The 20,712-nt window shown below is 47.7% G+C and overlaps 4 protein-coding genes across 4 annotated transcripts; 2 read left to right on the forward strand and 2 right to left on the reverse strand.

The window, feature by feature from the left end:
- Positions 1-7,056: 7,056 nt before the first annotated feature.
- Positions 7,057-8,245, forward strand: F5891DRAFT_928725 (uncharacterized protein; the record flags this gene model as incomplete). Its single annotated transcript, XM_041373920.1, has 4 exons — positions 7,057-7,249; positions 7,303-7,677; positions 7,729-7,911; positions 7,971-8,245. Coding segments are annotated over 4 exons (1,026 nt in total), but the record flags the coding sequence as incomplete, so codon positions are not given.
- A 390-nt stretch (positions 8,246-8,635) lies between these two features.
- F5891DRAFT_1026921 (protein kinase) lies at positions 8,636-11,488 on the reverse strand. Its single transcript, XM_041361425.1, has 10 exons — positions 11,372-11,488; positions 10,689-11,313; positions 10,576-10,631; positions 10,418-10,529; positions 10,181-10,360; positions 9,888-10,133; positions 9,657-9,833; positions 9,537-9,611; positions 9,262-9,486; positions 8,636-9,207 (listed from the first exon to the last, which is right to left on the reverse strand). The coding sequence occupies exons 2-10, from the start codon at positions 11,172-11,174 to the stop codon at positions 8,878-8,880; spliced, it is 1,887 nt and encodes a 628-aa protein (XP_041227594.1). The 5' UTR covers positions 11,175-11,313; positions 11,372-11,488; the 3' UTR covers positions 8,636-8,877.
- Positions 11,489-11,548: 60 nt separating this feature from the next.
- On the reverse strand, positions 11,549-12,653 carry F5891DRAFT_1026926 (uncharacterized protein). The gene is made up of 3 exons (XM_041361426.1): positions 12,240-12,653; positions 11,968-12,191; positions 11,549-11,916 (listed from the first exon to the last, which is right to left on the reverse strand). Exons 1-3 carry the CDS (start codon positions 12,429-12,431, stop codon positions 11,895-11,897), a joined length of 438 nt encoding a protein of 145 aa, XP_041227595.1. The 5' UTR covers positions 12,432-12,653; the 3' UTR covers positions 11,549-11,894.
- Positions 12,654-14,801: 2,148 nt separating this feature from the next.
- F5891DRAFT_1127930 (uncharacterized protein) lies at positions 14,802-16,368 on the forward strand (the record flags this gene model as incomplete). Its single annotated transcript, XM_041364231.1, has 4 exons — positions 14,802-15,258; positions 15,318-16,060; positions 16,114-16,191; positions 16,249-16,368. 4 exons carry the CDS (start codon positions 14,802-14,804, stop codon positions 16,366-16,368), a joined length of 1,398 nt encoding a protein of 465 aa, XP_041227596.1.
- Between the last annotated feature and the right edge of the window lie 4,344 nt (positions 16,369-20,712).

Below are 20,712 nucleotides of genomic sequence, written 5' to 3' on the forward strand. Positions count from 1 at the left end.
TTCCAACACAGTAGCAATGTTTAACTCACTTCGTGCTCATCCCCCTTATAACTCCATCATTCTAGCGGCAGTGGACGTCCTGCTGGAGTATCAAGTAGACCTGCGTGTCGAATTCATCCCTGGTTCGGAGAACAGGGTAGCCGACGCACTTTCGCGATTCCAGAACGAACGTGTATTGGAGATAGCTCCTGCCGCGAGCTTCTTCGATTTCGAACCCCCTCGAGATGCGCTGGGGGCAGCGAAAAAATGATGAATGTATCTTCATCGTCCAGGCAACCTCTGAGGGAAGCCTGGACACCTGAGCGCCTCTTGTACGAGCGCTCAGTAGCACTTGGTTTCGCTATTGACTCAACAACAGCATCTGTGTACAACTCGCATCTGAACTCATACATCACCTTCTGTCGACTGCATCACCTGCCAATCGATCCAATGATTGATACACTATCTTTTTACGTGGTTTGGTTATCGCATCACATCGAACCACGCTCCGTCGACTCTTACCTTTCAGGAATCTCGAGTCGACTCGAAGACACGTATCCTGACGTCCGTGCAGCTCGACGTTCATCGCTAGTCGTACGGACACTTCATGGCTGCAAACGCCGTTTGTCAAAACCGGTACAAAGGAAATTACCTTTGAGTATCGATGACTTGCAGCAGGTCCAAAGGAAGCTTGGTTTAGAGTTAGAGCACGACAATAGTCTGTTCTTAGCTCTGCTTTTCACTGGGTTTCTGACTCTGCAACGACTGGGAGAACTCACTTGGCCTGATGCAGTGAAGCATCAATCTTACAGAAAAGTCCCTCTCCGACACACTCTCTCCATCACGGCAAGAAGCATCTCCTACACGCTACCTTATCAGAAGAACGATGGCTTGGGGACTGGGAGCACCATCCTCTTGTTATCGGATTCCGTTCTCGACAACGACCCACTGCCGGTGTTACGTCGTTACTTCGCATTCAGAGACGGGTCTTTTCCCTCTCGCCCAGCGCTGTGGTTGACAAGCGCTGGTTCGATTCCCACACGCTCTTGGTTTCTTCGGCGTCTGCGCCAATATTGTGGCTCGGCCATGTCGGGTCACTCGATGAGAGCAGGAGGAGCCACTGCACTGGCTATAGCAGGTATGACGCCTGATCTTATTCAAGCTGCAGGGCGGTGGTCATCGGACGAATTCAAAAAATATATACGCCAACATGCATTCTTGCTGAACGCACTGTTACACGGGTCCGCACGGACCACACCAAATGACATGAGACATCTCGCGTGTCATTCAGGACAAGGATCTGCTTCTTCAAATAAGAAAACGGCACCAAGACCAGAAAGCAAAAGACAACACCGCATATTAAAAAAAAAAAAAATAGGCCCTTTAGCATGTCCTTCGCGCCTCCGTCGCTCACATCTTCTCTTTCGCGCTTCTCCTTCGCACATCCGGCTCTCACTTTCATCTTTTCTCCCACCGGAGCTTTTCTATTGCTCACTTGAGCACGTTTTTTCCTCGAGACCCGCGTCTTCTACACTCTGTGCTATCATGTACAGTACTTCGTCTCTCGGTTTCGCAATAAAATTCAACGAGTCCCCCGAGCATGGAGCTGGGGGACTCCGCTTGCCTAATCACCGCGAGATACTACAATTTGAAACTTTCGGAAGAACAACAAGTCCGGCATCATGTAGTTATATCAACGCACCTGAGTCTTCTCTTCTCTATGTCCACTTCCAGCACTGTTTGTATCCACGGATGGTGTTATTACGGCGTTGTATCTTTATTGGATATCAATCAGGGATTCTAAACTAGGCTAGAGTTTCTACTAGTGCGAAGAGTCAAGCTGTGCAAACTGATGGCCTCTTAGCTGTGGCACCGCACCCGGCAACTCCATGATGCAGATCGAAGATTATGCGCTCGTCATTGTTGGAAAATTCATGATACGAAGGCCCAATAACTGAGGCAGAGAGGCAGAAGGTGCATACGAAGCGACAGATGGCCCGAGGACGAGGAAAAAGGACAGTACTAGGGATTGAGATATGTGCTCCCATGAAGTTTTCCGCCCATTTACGTTGGGCCCCTGGTCTTTGGTCAAACAAGGCAATGACATCACTCAATATCGTATGGCGATGCAAGCACTGGTATATATATACCATCACCATACGTTCACCAAGTTCGCCTCTCACCCACGTCCCTTCTCTACCAATATGACCATAATCTCAGATGATCCCATTTGGTGGCCGATCATCAATGCATATCGTGTCCAAAACTATTGTGCAGGTTCGTGGAGATCAGTTGGATGTTAAAGCTGATGTCGCAATCTAACCATGGCTGTGGTTTCATAGTTGCCGCTTTTGTTGGAGTAACATATGATTGGAGTGAGCATAATAATATGAAATGACTGCTGATATCTTACAAGTGTTTTCAGTACTTACATTCGGACAAGAGGTATGTCAATGCTATGACCAGATTAACCAGCTCGCTAAGAATGGATAGGTTGAATTGGTGTGGGTGAGTAGAATCTCATATCAGAGGAATCCACATGAAAGCCTACCTAATTACAGAGGCAACGTTGGTCCTCGATGACAATTCTGTATCTCAGTGTATGTGGTTTGTTTGTCGCGGTTTCCATGTTACGCTGACTTGAAAGTATCCTAGGTGCGCTACCTTGGAATCATATATTCTGCGTACGTTCAAAAGGCCAAAAAATCGGTGTAGTGCTAATGGTCTATCTCTTACGATAAGCCTGGCTATCTTGAGTATGTCTCTACAGCACAATCGCTATGCTTGCTTCTTCTGACAGACGGCACATAGGCAGTGCTCAGACCATCTCGTTGACAGATACAGTAAGCTTTCTACACAGATGCCTGCTGTTCCCCTCCATTTATTAACCGTGGTTGCCTGTAGGAGTGGGTGTGGTTCTTTAGTAACTTCTTGGTTCACCAATGACTGCCACACTTTGCTACTACAGATGTAAGTCTGTTTGGAGCGTGTGCTACTCGAGGCTGGCCACTGACTGGATTCGTTAGGCTGGATTATGTATGTCGTACTGATTTGGACAGTTGTTCTTGTATCTCCAATGCTGTGGGGTGAGCTTGGCACTTGCGAGACCTCAGTGATGTTAACTTGACTGAAACATGCTGCAAGTCATCATCATCACTCGGTTATATGCCATGTATCAACGATCCAGAAAGATCCTGGTATTTCTCATTTCCACCTTCCTGGCAAATATAATTTTTGTCGGAGTGGTCACCGTGCTAACCACGATGCATACTTCAGGTGGTACGCTTGATTGTGGATGAAAATAAACGTGCATGAGCTCACTGACGAATACTAGAGGAGCTCATTCTCTCCGGCACCCATCAGTGCTCGACTGGCTTTGGGAGAAATATCCTACTTCTGATTTCTGTTACTTGGATACTCTTCATTGTGTGGGAGGTCCTCGCACTATCTCTCGCAGTCCGGATTGCGGTAAAGCACTTCCGAGAACTGCGACCACATCCGGCAGGAGGGATCATCGGGGACTGTATCACGGTGTTGGTGAAGACTCACATGGTTTATTTTGCAAGGTAAGCTCATATTGTGATTATATTCTTTTCTTCCACTGAAGGCTCAAACGTGGTAGCTCTGTTGCTGTTTCTTGCTTCCAGCTCATTATTGAATTATCTCCAACACTCTCAGCGGTACGTCAACCTTTCACTTACCTCTGCATACTACTGTAGCTTATCGTTTATATAGGAATATTCCATGGGCGGTCAGCTTGCTCTTGGATTTCTTCGGATTTCGACAGCCGTACAGGTGTTTTTGCTAGGCCCCCGCCTGATCCTCAGTGTTCGGGAATATTATGCCAAGCTTGTGGTCAACTGCGATGCAGAAACTGGCATGACCTCAATCTCCTTTCAGCAGCGTGTGCATATATCGACTGGCAGTGGTGTATAACACACGAAATGATCACTTCTTGGACCTGTACCAAGTAGCACTCCGACAACTTAGTTCCGTATACTAGCTAGCTCACTACGGTAGCCCTTTCTTTGTCAATCTTTGTGCATACACTCACAGCCCCACCTAGTACATACTTCAGTAGCATCATTTTGGTCTGTACATGTTTGTACACATGCTCAGACTATCTCAGAAACAACTTTTCTGTACTCATGGCACCTATGATCTTAGTAAGAAATATTCACCCGAAAAATCGGAGTGCTAAGTACATATGACATGATCGATGATCATAGAAAGCCGCTCGAGCTGGTGTTGTTGTTGTAATCTATATCAAACATTTTGTGTTTAAGTAACTGCTGACTTCTTTGGGGTGCTGATTGCACAGCTTCAAGGGCAACAGCTAATTATTTGCCAACGATCATCAGTCAGGCCTTCAGGTACGCACAAATTTGAAGATCTAAATAATTTTATGTGGGCACCAATGGTGGAGCCATTTTCCAAACTACTGGACATGAGCGCTGTGCACCTAAGCTATTCCGCACCGCCCTCTTGATCGGCGAGCATCATTACATTAAAACTCCTGATACCCAAGCAAAAAAAGTGCAGAATGCTTGGCAAAGATTAAGATTCTTCGCAGTGGAAGCAGAGAGAAATGCTGTTGCTTACTATGCTTATGGCGATCAAATGCTCCCCGGGCCCGAGGAATGTCATATCCGCATAGTCTGAGCCTCGTACCGTAAGTATGTAAATGAACCATCACATAGAACTTGCTGTGGGCTACCGTCAGGTACTGCACACTGCATATTCCAATGTACTGGTATAGTCGTAGTAAGTCCGCTCCAGTCATCTGCTGTGCATGCAGTCGTCATCAGAGCATTCACGAGGTGAAGTGTGACCAATTGAAATACATCTAGAAAGTATTTAGAGGGTGTAACTCCTGATCTCACTTTAAAACCACGCATCCTAAGTACCACACCTCAGCGAAGAACATCATTATCATGACCGTGGTCAACATCAACAAACTCAGTTTCTATGTTCTACTCCTGTCAGTTGCCTTCGCGCAGGTCCTAGTGGTCAGTGCTGCAGAGAACAACAACCCGGATTCTGACGATGGGGATGTTATCAGTGAGTGGGCCCCGGCGAATATATGGAGCAGGATTGACGGGTTTCTAGGGCCGTTCTATCCTTATTGAAACCTAAATACACCTGGAGGGTTGAAAGCTGACAAAAAGAAGGATAGATTAGTATACGGACACGTTACGGATGACTTTGGGAGTAGAATATGTCTTCGCACGCACGGGAGTGTTTGTTTATACTGGCTTCTCGAGATCCCCTGTTAATTTGTTCATTACCCATATACAGTGATTCTGATAATGCAGGGCTAATTTGTTGGAGCGAGGCCTGCATGCGCAACAGCATCATGAGAGTGAGCCATGCCTTCGGTCGAAAATTCTGAGGAAGAAGTTTGGGGAATTAAATCTCGCTGTCATTATCGATGTTGCCTCGAGAGTGCACCGAGAGAATTTCGTGAACCAAGGATTAGGTACGAGCAATAAGGTGCGTCACGCACGTTCCTCGTCTCGACGATGAAGAAGTGGCAGAAGACGGTCTCGAAATACAGCCAGAAATTGTACACCAGCTGGAATAAACATTAAATGAATAAAAAATAGAGAGAAGGTTCACGTAGCACTTCCATAGTGAGCGTCGAATTTCACCAGCCACCGTGGAGATTCGCCGAGGGACAAACCAGATCGACGAGACTTGTATCATGAATGAAATCCTTCAAGTGCAGAACGAATTCTCAACATTCAATTGGCTGAGATAGTGAAGGTGTCACGAGTCTGCAAATACGATCGCCTTATTTTTCTGCTTTAAACTTAAGGCACAAATGTTCTGAGGTTGTCCTACAGTTTACGAGCCTCATGGACCGCTATTATAGTTAGCTCAAGTGAATGACGACAAGAAATTCGAGCTTGCCGGCACATGAGTACAGTTTGACCAATACGAAAAAGTAGATACACCTTCCGACCACTGGGATTATCAAACGCTTGATTCCGATACATCAAAGACAGCAGACCGTCTGTTCCACGTTTGATACATCATCTTGAAATCTATACAGACACGTACCCATCATGCTAACTGCAAAACAGGTGAGGATATATTTGTAAATGACTCAAGGTATAAGCTCACCGTCATAAATATGTATGTGCCTAGGGTAAGGTAATTCAGTGTCAAACTTGCAGATGACGAGGCTTGATATTTCATATCTTCAGAGCTCTTCTTCCTCGTGTTGGCTCTTGTGAAGAACATGCAGGTGATTCTGTACCACGGTGTTGAATGGAGTATATGAGCATGTATTATGAGTGAAAAAGAGTGGGTGACACTAAAATCTCAACATGTTCCGGCCAGGCCGCATTTGAAAATTTTCAGTATACGTCCTGTTGACATTCGAATTCCAGTCCTCGGTAGTCAGACCTGCGAGTTCTCCTGGTATGTAAGTAGCATAGGCGACAGGGGAGCTCATTTTATCCGCACCTAAGTTTCATACGCGGCGAGGAGCGTAAATGGTAATTCGCGCAGGCTAGGGACTCGAGGTGGCGCGGCATCACCAGCAGTACGATATCAAGAAACGAGCACGCTGCGATGCTACATGATGCCGTCGTGCCTCACCTCACACTCGAAGATCTCAAAGCTTCGCGATGGTGAGGACGAAGGCGAGAACAAATGATGCCTGATTTCTTGCCTGATTTGTCCAATATCAATGCAGCTCGTAGTACCCTTCCATGACCGTTGCTTCGCGTTCGCACTCTGGCCCCTCATAGATAGTGGGCACTAGTCACAAGCTAGAGTCATACTCTGAATATTTGCCATCGCATTAGGCGACGCCCATCCCCATTTACAGGGTAAGTACATACCTATTGTCATGCCACCTACGACCTTAGTAAAAAAGAGTCACCCGAAAAACCGGAGTGCTGAGTACATAGACATGGTCGATGATCATGGAAAGCCGCTCGAGCTGAACTTGAGTTGACGTGCGGAGAAATCAATGCACATGACTTTCACGTGACCGTGTCTGGACAATTTATTGTACACTAGTGGTCACATCGAACCAAAATCAAACCTATTTCACCAACTGCCACGATGATCAGCTCTCGCCCAATAGGTATAGCGTTTGAGGGCGACCACCGCCATTTGACGAAGACCCCAGGCAATAGAATGCTGAAATCACGAGGTGCACTCCAGGAGAATGTTGGCCGCCACGTACCCGTCACAGTCGATGGGAAAGCGAAGAAAGCTGCGTTGCAACAAGCTCCGTTTTACCCAAATACACTGCGTGAGCTATTTTTCTTTCAAGATTATGTTACCTGCTCTTACAAGGTACTGTAGAACCGCAGAAGATCCTGAAAGGTCATGATGGACCAACCAAATCCAAGGGAAAGGAGCCAGTCATACTCGCACCCTCTCGACCTCTGGGCGACAAAACGCCCTTTCCTAACCGCGTTGCCAACCATGCCACACCATTGCAAATGACAAAGCCTATTTTTGATGTCACACCCGGTGCACTTCTTCGCCCAAGTTCCGCACGAAAACATGTTAGACTTCCCCGCAGCGCCAGCAACAGCTTTCAGACACCACTCACTGGTGGAAACCACTGGGATGTTAGCGATATAGACATCAATCCCGAGGTCGTAGCGGCGCCCAATCAATCGATTGAAGAAGAAGACTACGATGAAATCGAGTACATGCCTCCAAAACTACCTGGTGGGTAACCTTGCCAAACGCTTTCTTCTGCTAATGTATCAACGCGTGTAGAAATGCCATACGAACCTCCATTTGAACTTCCGGATTATAAAGAAGTCGGGAGAACCCTTCTCGCTCTCACCCACTCCTACCCGATCGACGACATACCGATACATGTTACATCCATGGAATTCACGGCAGCTGAACCTGACGACAAATTTTTTACCCTAGGCGATTTATCTCTCCCCCATCTCGGTAAGCTAATGTTACACAGCATCATGTATTCCGATCTTGACTTCTGTGCGTACAATCAGATGATGATAGTCCGTTCTCGCAGGCCAATTCTGCACCGAAGCCTGGGCCCGAGGTGACTCGAGTTCCTCCGTCATCGAAGAACAGTACTCGCCCAACCCAAGTTACAACATCGAGAACTGTTCGCGCCGCATCCGTAGTAGGTCATTCGACTGCGGCTGCTACCTCCCACCCAAGATCTGGTCCACAAACTGTTTCTCGTCCTGCCATTACGCGTCCAGGTATGACAACTTCCAAGCCAGCGACCCGCGCAACATCAAGTGCCACGGTCGTGAGGGGAAACACATCTAGAACTCCCTTAACGCGTGCGCCTTCGACAATTGTATCTCGAGCGCCTTCTACCACCGTGATGACGAGGACGCGTCCCGCAAGTGCATTAGCCACTGGTATCAAGCCCCAAGCAGGTCCAGCAAGGGGGAAATTTGAGGCACAACCGAGGGCAAGTGCACATGTGAAGACTGGTATGTCGACGAAAAAGACAGTTCAAGAAATCGGCATTGTCTTTGGGGATAGTTGGCAGGAAGAAGAATTCAGATTTAGCGTATAGATTTGTGAATTTTTGCTTAAATTCTGTATACAATACAATTAGTTTGCTGAACATGACTTGAGTTGTATGCTAGTTGTATCATGGCCCATCGTCTTGAAGCACACGGGTTGCTTTCCATCGATCTAGTCCGTCAAGATCTGACATTCAAAGATATAGTGGAAATATGAGATCAATATCCTTTCTGGTGCATGGATAGAATACAAGATAAGTGAAGAGATGTCCTAAAAAGGCTTGTCGCTACCGCTGCAGTGAGGTATGTGCATGATGCTTCAACGTCGGGTATGGCGTGCGACAGAAGGTTTCGTATACTTGATTCAACGTCAGAGAGGGAAATCAGCATTGGTATGAACTTGTGGTGCTACTCATGAAAGAGAAAGGGGATCAAAGTCAGTCAACTCTGCGATGCATTCCGTCAGAAAGTCGAGGTCCCACTCCATCTCCGCGGGTGGCCTGTCCGTGCTTTTGCCTGCCATATGCATCTTGTGCGACATCCACAAAGAGGCTTGGCTAGCAGTAGCTCGAAGCTGTGGATCCTGGTGCCACAAATTCTGGATGAAGTCCCACATGTCGTCATCCAGTCCTCGTTGAAGGCACACGTTAATCGTAGGACGTGAGGGACGGCTTCCTCTCATGAAATTGGTATCCACTGCCTGTGGGGATAAGTCCCAGAATGGACGCAATCCATCATACATCTGTAAAAGGAAAGGGATCAGTTCATGGTTGAGCATCACGACGGGAAACCGTACCTCGTAACATATGCAGCCAAATGCGAATATATCACATGGACGTCTATCCAGGGCTGATAACAGACGTGGATTTGCACGTGCCTCCAAAAGTTCAGGCGCCATGAAAGAGGGGGTTCCTGCAACAGAGATTATGTTGGTCTGAAGCTGTGCTTGAGAGTCTTGCGTGGTTGCAAGGCCGAAGTCGGCCAAACACGCACGTCCGGAGGAGGAAACCAGAATGTTGGCCTTATAACAAATCTTCAGTGGCGTTCTCACCGATCAAAGCACCCACATACCCCTTTCAGGTCACCATGCACAATTGTAGGTTGCATCCCATGGAGGTATTCGAGACCTCGCGCGATATCCAATATCTGACCATTTCAGTAGGCATTGGAAGCTAGAATTCTATCACTGACCAGAGGTGCACGATCGGCATCGGTTCGTTGTAAATACGCGTTCAAATGCCCATTCTTCATCCAAGGAGACACCAGGCAGGTCTTAGGTACACCATCATTAAGATGAAATACGCCGTAGAATGGCAGGCAGCAGTCGTGCTGGATGTGACACCAAACGACTGCCTCATTCGAGAAATCCTACGGTCAGTCATGTTATCGAAGTTTCCTGGGTACGACAAGATTTATACTAACCTTCAGAAACTGCTCGGTGGTGCGGCCGACAGCCTGAATCTCTTTCACGGCTACCAAACGACCAAGGAGTTCACCTTTGGAAATTACTCCAGATCCACCACGAAGGCTGGTTGGCTCCAGGTTTTCGATTCGACGAAGCTGCAGGCTCTGAGGGAAATGGCCTGACCTCCTCGACAGTCGGATGATAGTATCCAAGAACCGACATTTATACCATTCTTCTAACTGGTCTGACTTCATTACGAGCAACTACAAGCACATAAGCAACGAAGACGTCGAAAATGCGTCGGTCTTACCGTCTGCAGTAAGTCCAGCATAGACTGGGCCGTATCGTCTTTGAGCGTGACTAGCTGGGAAGTAGCGTGTGAGTCGGTTGAACAACTGGCAATCAAAGCCCCAATGTCTAGAATGTCTAGCGCGTGTAGTCTGGACTGGCTGATAAGAGATCGGTTACAGATGTGCAACTTCACTTGAGCCTGAACAAGATGAGCTGAACCAAACTCGACACATAACAAAGGAGGGAAAGCACTGACCTGGCTCATTAGTCCCGACAACGCGTCCTTAATGGCCTTGAAATTTATAAGACACCACATCTTGTCCCGTGATGTCCACTCTCTTCTCATATTCTCCAGGTCAATCAGCAGGCTACAGCAACGTTAGATTAAACAATGGAGACAGATCTTGCATGTACTTCGGCTTGTCGGGGGCACAAAGATTAAGGTGCGTAAACACATGCGCGTACAGAGTCTATCCGTAGACACTATCAGACCCGCCGCGTAACTTCATAACGAAGGTCCCACTGACCGGAAAAATGGGCATGCACCGTACCCCTTTGATGCATACCTGTCTCGCTGCTGCATCCAAGCCCTCAAATTCATCCACCAAATCCTGGACCTGAAACCTCACCGAGTTGCGAAGATGCTGTGTAGAGGTATGGGGAGAGTCCGTTCGGTGGTTACGGGATAGCGCAATGTCGTCGATGGTCGTTGGTGCGGGAGGCCGAACAGGATTCTGCTGCTGCCAAACAGAAAACTGTGTATTTGGAATCGTACTCAGCGAAAGATCGGATTCTGTGTTCAGTGTATTGCTCGATTCAGAAGGAGTGCTTGTCAAGTTGACTTTGGGCGATGAAGGAGAAGCTGGCGGTCGGTGCAGATCATCACGACGACCCAAGTTCCTGGCACGCGGCGCCCGGGAACCACCCATAAAAACGTGCTTCTCTCGAATATGATGAGGTATTTCCCATCTCGGCATGACTTTATGACATTGAAGGCATTTCATCGAAAACATTGGCGCGAACCGTGACACAGAAGGAAAGACTATCTTCGTTCTATATGGTTTGGTCACGGGAAGCTTTGTCACTGAAGGAAGACGGAGAAATTTGATAGTCTAGTGTGAGCACTTTGAAGTGCTTTATATGGCTGTAGAGCTGAGACCGCCTGAGCGTCAATTACTTACAACAATAAGTATAAGCACACAAATCGCACTGCAGTTGAAGAATTGGAATGGACACGTGTTGCAGTTGCGTCGATACTGGAGTGGCACAAGCTGAAGCGCAGACAATACAAGCAAGACAATAACATGTACAGGAGCTAGTGTTGAAGAGTATATCTTCATGCATATAACTGTCGGTTATGAGTGCTGAGCGGCGGTTTCCGAGTAGTCCGGAATCTACCGAGCCACATAAGTTCGCGTCCAAATTTTTTATTCTTACAACCTCGCCGATTCCTTATCACTCTTCCACTCCTACTCATGAGGAAGGGACATTATTCTTCGGCGTAGAAGGACTTCTACAGCTTCACTTTCGCTAGCAGCGCTATGCCTTTTGTTTTGTACATTTGGCGATGATGGTCTTCTAGATAGTGGTGAAAGCTACAAAAGTATCAAACTGAATCTATATATTACCCATTTCTATTGCACCCAATCTGACCCAAGTCTCGAAGTGAAGGTCACCGCCATTCATTCGTTCAACTTCGTTGCGATCCTTATCATGTTAGCTGGACTCGCAGATCACACCTTCGAGGATGATTGCCTGCCAGAAACTGAGCTCATTCGAATACCAAACATGGGAGCTAGAACATACGCCGTGACGCTAAATTTGAGCGATGTGAAGACGATGGTCAGCCTCACGACATTGCCAACAAGTTCGGACCATCCTCGCTCGTCGAGGATGACCATACCATCATCGTCATCGCCATGTTGTCGATAGAATCGACCATAAATCGTGACCTCGGGCTTGTATCGAAACTCAGATATCCACCAGTCTTCCTTCGTGGCAAATCTGGTAATGAACATGTCGACTGCTTTCTGCAATTGTTTCAGATCATGGAAAGGTCTGCACAAGGGGGCGCTTGCCCTGTAACTCATAGCTTGCAACGCTGCTCTTCCAAACGCACGTTTGTCCTCTCTGCAGGTAACAATTATCTGTGGAGGGATTGCCATCGCAGAAGCGACAAATTCATGTAGCGTGTGTAAAGCAGAGACAACATCACTAGGCAGGGCTGTTGGAGCTTGGGAGGACTGATGAGCAGAATCCATCCGACTCATGGTAATATCCACAAACAAATAGAAAACGGCAGTATGGCGGCTTGGCTACGGGTTCACCACGCTGTGAATAAGATGCACATCCGAGTTATCTAGCGCAGGAACGAGGCGTGAAGCGCCTGACCACCGGTCATTTCTTCCTTTCGAATTCGAATTTTTATACGTGATTGACGTTGTTCCACTAGAATTTCTACATGATATATGCATGATCAGTACTCGTACGAGTTTTAGGCTCGAGCTATCGTATATCATCATGTAGCTGAATAACACTGACAGTGCTCAGTTAATGTATATTTAGAACCGGACTCTCTCCCGGACGAATTCGTCATGATTGTTCAAACACTGAATTCCAATTCTGCTTGTTCACTGCCTCGATGGGCCTTCCACTTGTTGCATTTGCGGAAAGGGACTAGAAGGAGTCACGGCAACCGAATTCAAACGCTTTCCCCGTTCTGAGTAGTAATTGCTTTCCGCTACTTTCTGTCAAAATTTTGCCGCTGTGCTTGAGGACAGAACTGGAGGTTCAAGTTGAAGGAGACATGGCAAACCTGGGATCGAGGTTGGTATACGAGTCAGTGTTCAAGTTCATATATATTTACACATCGACAACAACATCGTTACTATTCAGCGCATACTCCAAGGAGTTTCCTCGCGACTTCCTCGGTAACCCGCGGCAACGGGCAGCGGCACAAGCAGAGCCGATCTTGGGTCACCATCGAGTCTGCCCTGGAATCTGGGACACTCGCTCAGTCTTACACAGAAGTTTCGCTGGCACTCGTCCTCAGCACGAAACATTCGGAACACACATCTGCCTGGTTGTCATTAAGTTGATGCGCGAGATTCTACCTGTCATAGCGGGTGCAAGCGCTTCTGCTTAAACAGATTTTGCCCGCTTTCCCAAGCAACAGACTGAATTGAGATCCTGTGGAGCGGCGAGTAGGCAGCCGCTCCGGAAATAGTGGGGTCGACGGTGACATGTTTAGATTGTTCTGACCCTGTATCGGCGAAGGCAGGCGAATAGTATGCCACTTCTACCTAGTATTCTCCCCTCTTTGCTGGAAGAGTTTCTTCAGGGAATAGAAGAAGAGTATCACATGCGGCACACGATCGATAAACCTTTCCAAGTCTCATCGATGATTTAGGAGAACAGATTCCCTCACCAAAACCCTGTTAGCTGTTCAGATCTCTTGGGATCAAGTCAGTATGTTTTTCATCTTCTCGAAGCACACATCTCACAACATTCCAGATATATGGCCCCACACCATGCTGGTATGACAAGGCTTCTATGTATATCCAGGGATTCACCATGGTAATGTCTTACTCTTACTTGGCTGTATGATGATCTCACTATGTGGCGCTCCGATCTGAAGAAGACCGCCGTTTCTTGCGCCTACCATATGCGCCGTCTTCCCTCCAGATATCCCCTTCCAAGGAAGCACAGCGTGGGTTGGAAGTGCTACTACAGAGCTGCTCAAAATTCGGAGTTCCTGCGTGATGGATTCGATCCAAATGTATGTGTTCCATGTTTGTATGAGAATCAAATGGCAGTACGGGGGAAAACGCTAACCCGGCGCTTCACGAAGTTGTTATTGTGTTCTTCTACACCGGCCCTTATCGAATTGAACACAAGTTCCCTGGCCGTGCTTGGTCCTGGTTGCCGCCGGGGTATTCATTTTACACTCGGACAAACTGATTTTCCTGCCTGCTAGAGTTGTTCAAGCTTATCGTAGACCCAAGCTCGTCGAGCAACTCGAATCATGGGCTCGGGTCGAATCGAAGGGACCCGTATCTTCCTGCGAGTCCACCACCGACTGCTTCAACTAGAGCGGCGTCGTGCAACACTGATGGTCATAACGATGCCAATATCTACCCTCATTCTTACCTTCAGATCGAGCTGGATTGAATGGATGGTTTCCTCACCCTTTTTCGTGCGCATCTGTCGTTCATACATAGTTTTTAAAATATAATTTTCGAATAAGGAATATCATGCTTTTAATAGTCTGACTTTGTTTAGTAGTCAGACCTCGGATCTATTTGGGGTTCTCCTCGGTTTTTTATTCGGCGCATACTTGATGAGATTATGAGATGACGGTTGTACCAATGAGAGCTTGAGAATTGACGCGCACGGGCTGTATGTTTTTGACAAGCACACGCCGCTGACAAGTACTAGCTATATACAAGTTGATCAACTGGTACATGTGGACGTGCACGTTCTGTGGTACCGTTTCAGCTAATTTTACATAACAACGAATTCGATTGGAAGGCTTGGCTTAGCCAATGTGGAGCCGCTTGGCGTGGTGCGCAGTTCTACATACTTGGATCCAATCGTGCTTCTTTAAGTTATCCGCCATCTACTACTAGACTGCTAATACCATGGCCAAGATCCCTTCGCTGCTCTCCATCCGATCCTTGTCCACAAAAGTCCTTTTGCTTGGTGCTATCATCACCTTCCTGATCACACTCTACACGTTCTCTTCTCCATACTCTTTTCGCATATCAAATTGGTCCTCAATATTCTCACAGGAACGACAGCGCAGTTCCTGCACTCCGGAAGAGTGGTCGAGTGGGCGTTGGGTATATAGCCCGACGTCCGACTTGGTGAATTTAACGCGTCCAGAACAGGCACTTTCCTTGGCGGGTTTTGAAGGTTGTGCTGCAGACCGTGAATACCACTGGCATCTGGGCACAGACCACGAAGAACTATGGGACAGATTTCCTAAAGTCTCTTCATACAGGTGGTTGCCTTCGAGCAAGTGTGATGTCCACCCTCTCAATGGCGCAGCGATGGTCAAGGACATGGTAGCGAATGGCGGATGGCTTTTACTGGGCGGTATGTCGGCTCCATTCTTTGGTGTTCGGGTCTCATGCGTTAATTTACCTCACCTTTAGATTCGATAACAGAGAACCATTTCTTTTCGTTGTCGTGCCTCTTGTACCCGCATGTCCGCGCAACCCCGAATTACACTGAAAATCCCTACTTTGACCGTGCATGGCAGCAACATTTATACCTGTCGCCATCGTCACCCATAATATCCGAACTCGTCATGCCGGAGGGCTTCTCCATCGAAAACACACCACTCGTTTCGTTCCGACGTGTTGACCTGCTTCTTAATGGAACAGAATTAGATACGATATACCACAGTCCAGCATTTTCTCTTGAACCCACCGAGTTGGACAGTCAAGATCTTGGTTCTCAATATACGAAGGCAGAGTCCGTATTCGGCGACGAGGCATTTTGGTCTCTTTCGCCATCAGAATACATGGCCACACTCCTTGATTCGCCCCCGGATGCCAACTATGGTACGCTGGTTGTGAGTACTGCCGGACACTGGACAACCGGCACATTGCGGGCATTTTACGACGAGGACGCTGGAGAAGATGCTGGCTATGGTATCCATAATGTACTTGCATTCTTCAAGGTTGCGATGCGGGCTTGGGCAGGTGAAGTACAGGACGCCATCACAGAATACTACAAAAATGGGGGCAGGCGTCCAAAACAGGTAGTGGTTAGAGCGTATCTGCCTGGTCACGAGAACTGCCACAACATCTTCGAGCCCACGGAGACAATCACGCCATGGGTCAATAAGTGGTATAATTGGCCGTGGATCCAGGACTTCAACACAGAATTCCAGGTCAGTACTTTGAGACAGATACTTGGCGCAAGGATGCTGACTCTTTCTCCAAGGCACTGCTGTCATCATCCGAATTTCCAGACATTCATTTTCTTCCGATCGAGAGGCCAGGACGGCTGCGCCCTGATGCTGTGAGCTAATTTTAGTTTCACGCACTGTTCACATCTCATATTTAACTGTCCTACCAGCACGCCTCTGGAGATTGTTTGCATCTCATATCAGGTACTGGTGTTATCGAGGGATGGTCACACTACATCTGGCATTTTGTTACGCGCGAACTCAGGCAGAAAGATATCTCTCACCACTAGACACTGATCTCGAAGTAGCTCGGGGCCCGGATACTATAGAGAGATACCCCCTTTTCTAAGGAAAGAACACTCTGATCTGCATGTATATATGACACCAGGTCGCACGGACTATGCCTGTACCAGTGTTGGATACAGATAAAGCAATTTGGATATCGATTGGGGTGTTTCCCTGGTCGTCCTGTTCTCTACCTTCAAGTTTGGTGATTCCGCGGGTTCAGCGTGTTTGGATGTGACCTGACACTGACCTCCCGCAAGTTTCCTTACGGATCTACTTGGGACAAACTTCACATTCAGAGGCCGACGGCGCAATCAGGTATTTTGAAGTGATTGTCGTATATGCAAGAAGACGAAGGATAGTCACCTGCTCAACGGCGAGGAAGAGCTTGTGCTTTGTGGCTGTTTCGGGCATGCTTATACCGGTCCCCGATCCATATTGAAATATCAATTTCAGCGTACCAGGATCTGTATCTCTGCGACGATGTCAATGTTCCTAGGGATACCCCCTCAAACGTTGGTTCCTAGCTGCGATTAAGAGTGTAGATCCTACCCGATCAAGTTGATATGAAAACGGAGTCACGGCGTCTCTCATCATGGCAGTCACGTATAGAGGTCAAGCCAACGAATGATCCCTTCGTGACCTCTATCCATCCAGCTGAAGACCTTGCGTATGATCACTAAAGCCTTCGGCCACGAGAGCCAAGCTTATGACCAGGAATAGTGCCGTTGCCGCAATCGCATACAACGGTAAGGCACCTCTTGAAGTTCTTTGCTGATCTTCGGCCGGATCTGACTCGGGGATGGTAAACATGAATCTTCTTCTTTCTTGCGAAGTCCTTGCAACTGAAAACCCTAGATGTTTGTACGCGTTCCTACTGGCGGGACTGATCGTGTACTGTGTATATTGCTTAGTGGTGCCGAAGTCCGGTTCGGTTCGGTTCTTAGGCCTCTAAATGCGAACGCCGAACTGGACCATCGGTCGCGTTCAGGCAAGGAGGGCGAACGCTGGACCGGACCCTTATGAACGCGTTCACAAGCGTTCGGTTCAAGTTCAGAACGCGTTCGAACGCTCGAACGCTACATATAATTTGACAAAAATTGCAAGAAATACATGAACCGTAAATGAGTAGCTAAATTTCGTCCATGGCATAGTGTTCGTGAGCAGCAGCAAACTCAGCTTGAACCGTTGCAGAAATGTGGCCTTGACGGTACCCACTCTTCAATAACTGAAGGGCCTCGAATGTTGTTGGCAACAAACGATTACGGCGCGCAGTCCCAGTGATGCCGCCACTCGAAAAGGCTCGTTCAGATGCAACGGCAGAGCCTTGAATAGCGAGGTAATCCTTTGCAATGCGTGAGATGGTGGGATATTGAACGGAATGGTGCTAAAGGCATAATGAGTCAACTTGCAAGGAAATGCGATGCGAAAAAACTCACACCCCACCACGCCACTATATTCTCAACATCCTCTAATGGGGCAGCAAGGTAGTCGTCAAGCTCCTGGCGAGGTCTTCGATTTGCGGTGTCATTTGCGACACGAGTTTTGACAGCATCGCGCATCCAGCTATGGCCGTATGACCCATGGCGAGCAAGCGAGGCAGGAGCTGCAATAGACGGCTCTGCAGCAGCGGGCGAGGAGTTGTGATGATAATATTTGTCAAAAACCTTCCGCAAACTTCTCATGCCCTCGTCGAAGTCGTGAGGCTCCCATTTACCCTTCGCATATGCCACCTTATAGTTAGGATCAAGCGCTACATTGTGCATTAGATAGGGCATCATAGTAAATAAAACACATACCGAGGCAAACAAAATAAACATCAGTTTCGTCAATCTTGTGGTACCATTTGCGAATATTGTCGAGGCCAGAGTTGATTGCGGATGAAAAGTCGTCAAACTTCGAAGAACTAGCCATGTTTTGCCAAGTTTGTTGGAGATACTCGAGGACTGGAATTGCGCGCCATACAGTAGGTTCACGAGTCGCCGAAAACGATTGTTGTGCATTGGCAGGTTCCTGGTTATACAGTAGGTTAATACAACATTTGAGACTCGACTGGACACTCGCACATACCTGAAGCACGTCGTGCATCAATTCCAACTTCTTCCATTCTTCGGCTGAAAGCTTGAATGCTCCATATGACTTGCCCTGCAAGTTTGGGACTTCGTCACTGTCATCCGCCAGTTGTATGAATCTATTCACCCCCTGCGGCAGATCAAATTGAGTTAGTATTGGGCATAGGGATAGAAACCAACTTACTTTGCGTAGCTTAAGGGTGCGCTCCAACATACCAAAGAGTGAGGCCCATCGCGTGCGAATCCATTTCAAAAGCTCAAGCTTCGGCTCATTGACCTCGACACAACACTGTTGAAAAAAAGTGCGTGCTTGGGGAGATTTCCGAATCTGCGTAACAAGTGCGAGGGCTTTTCCTGCGGTGTCGGCAACCTCGAAATCAGTCGTTTCATCATCGTCATCTTCATCGGCCATGTTCTTGAGGAGCACGCTTGCTGGTGTGGGTGCGACCTCCTCGACAAAGTGTTTCGCAGCTAAGTGCAAGGCGTGCTCCATACAGCTGAATAGTAGACATCAATATATATAAATCACGATATTAAATAGTTCACTTACCGCACACGGTGTTCCCCAGCAATCCATTTCTTGCCGGAAGGGTCGATAGCAAGCGCGACGGTCTGAATTGCTGTGTCGTTGTTGGTAGCATTGTCAGCTGTAAACCATCCAACCTTAGTGCGGATGCCATAGTTATTGATAGTTTCAATCAGGATTCGTCCAATGTTGCTCCCACTGTGATTGCCGTTGATGATGGTGAATGCAAGCTGCTCTGTCTTCAACTCCCACTCATGAGGTTTCCCAGCTGGGGAGTCAATATAATGCGCGGTGACGGAGAGAAAAGGTACCCCAGGTTCAGAGGTCCATGAGTCGAACGTGATCGAAATCTTGCTATCAACTTGCTTAAGTTTCTCCTTGACACGTTGAACGGCAAGCTGCGCCCGTTCAAGAATTTCATCTCGAGTTTTGGTGTGGTGAGGAATATCCCTGTCTGAAAGGGAAGGCCGGAGGTATTGAAGGAGCCGGCGAAAGGGTCCCTTGTCAACGAGTTGGAATGCCTATCTATGGCATGAACATCCTAAGTCACGATTACAAAAAAAAACACTCACCTCGTCCTCAGACACGATAAGCTCAACAATGTAATCCATTAGACCGGTCTTGGTGAATTCAGGAATTTTAGGCGTGAGGGAGGCATCTAACGTTTTCTGCAAGTCGTCGGTTGCTTTGCAGTTAGGAGGTATCGCCCGATCATGCATCTTGATACCTCGTTCTTTGCAGCGGTCGCGGTATATTGGAAAGTGACACTTCGCATTTCGAGCGATATGGGTGCGGCGAGTCGAAACACTGCCTTTGAAAAAGCACTGATTGGTGGGTACATCATTGGCTCTTGAATTGACAAAGTTAGTTATGTGTGTGACGTTCAAAGTAAAAGTAAAAACATACCTGCATATCTCGCACCACCAGCCATCTTCGGGTTCTTGGGTGTGCGGATTGATGCGTCCCTTCTCCTGAGTAAATACTACCTTCAAATCCCCACTGCGCTCCTCTTTCTTCTTATGCTTGCGATCCTCACGGTCCTTGTCTCCAAATACCTTGGTCCGCTCGTAAGCTTCCTCCCCGTCATTGTCTTCGGCCTCTTCTTCATCATCTGAACAATCCTCTAGTGCAGGAGGTTCGTCGTCATCGTCATCATGGTGACGGACCAGATGGGACCCACGTTGCACTCGCTTGGGTGCAGGCTGTCCTTGGGGAGGCGCTGGAGCCACTCGTTTGGCTGGAGTCGTGTTGCCAGCATCGCGGATTTTTTCTGTCGGTTTAACAGCTCGGCCTGAGCGAGACACAAAGGCAGTTAGCTTGCCATTGGATGCAGGAGGTGGAGGTGGAGGAAGCATGGGCGTGTCATCGTCAGGATCATTGTACCAATCGATGGCACTAGCATCCTTGAGTTGGCCGTCAGATCCAAGTGCGCACGACATTTGTGCAGCAAGGAGGGTGAAGATTGAACCTGTAGTAAGTAGCTCATTTATTCCAAATTTTATGATAAGAGATCAAAAAAATGACGCACCTTGAACATCCTGTTGCCATGCAATTACTTGGTGTTGAAGCTTGAAGTACCAGAACGAGAAACCTGAGAATATGTTCTGAAAATAAAGACCATTGAAGTCTGAATAAAGATTAACATTTGTTTAACATTAGGCTTACCAGAACATCGAGTAGATTACCAGGGAAGTCAGATCTCGCCAATGGAAATGTGTTGGGTGTTTTGGCTGCGAAGTCCGATCCGCTAT

The sequence above is a fragment of the Suillus fuscotomentosus genome (genome assembly GCF_016647785.1).
Source record: "Suillus fuscotomentosus strain FC203 chromosome Unknown F5891scaffold_19, whole genome shotgun sequence".
In the NCBI taxonomy this organism is placed as follows: Eukaryota; Fungi; Basidiomycota; class Agaricomycetes; order Boletales; family Suillaceae; genus Suillus; species Suillus fuscotomentosus.

Coding starts and splice junctions, on each gene's coding strand:
- F5891DRAFT_1026921 (XM_041361425.1), bottom strand. CDS start 11,174: ATGTTTTCGATGAAATGCCTTCAATGTCATAAAGTCATGCCGAGATGG. Junction 9,834..9,887: donor CCACCGAGCAGTTTCTGAAG/GTTAGTATAAAT, acceptor GACTGACCGTAG/GATTTCTCGAATGAGGCAGT. Junction 9,208..9,261: donor TTGGCTGCATATGTTACGAG/GTACGGTTTCCC, acceptor TTCCTTTTACAG/ATGTATGATGGATTGCGTCC.
- F5891DRAFT_1026926 (XM_041361426.1), bottom strand. CDS start 12,431: ATGAGTCGGATGGATTCTGCTCATCAGTCCTCCCAAGCTCCAACAGCC. Junction 12,192..12,239: donor TGCAAGCTATGAGTTACAGG/GCAAGCGCCCCC, acceptor AAACAATTGCAG/AAAGCAGTCGACATGTTCAT. Junction 11,917..11,967: donor CTCAAATTTAGCGTCACGGC/GTATGTTCTAGC, acceptor AGTTTCTGGCAG/GCAATCATCCTCGAAGGTGT.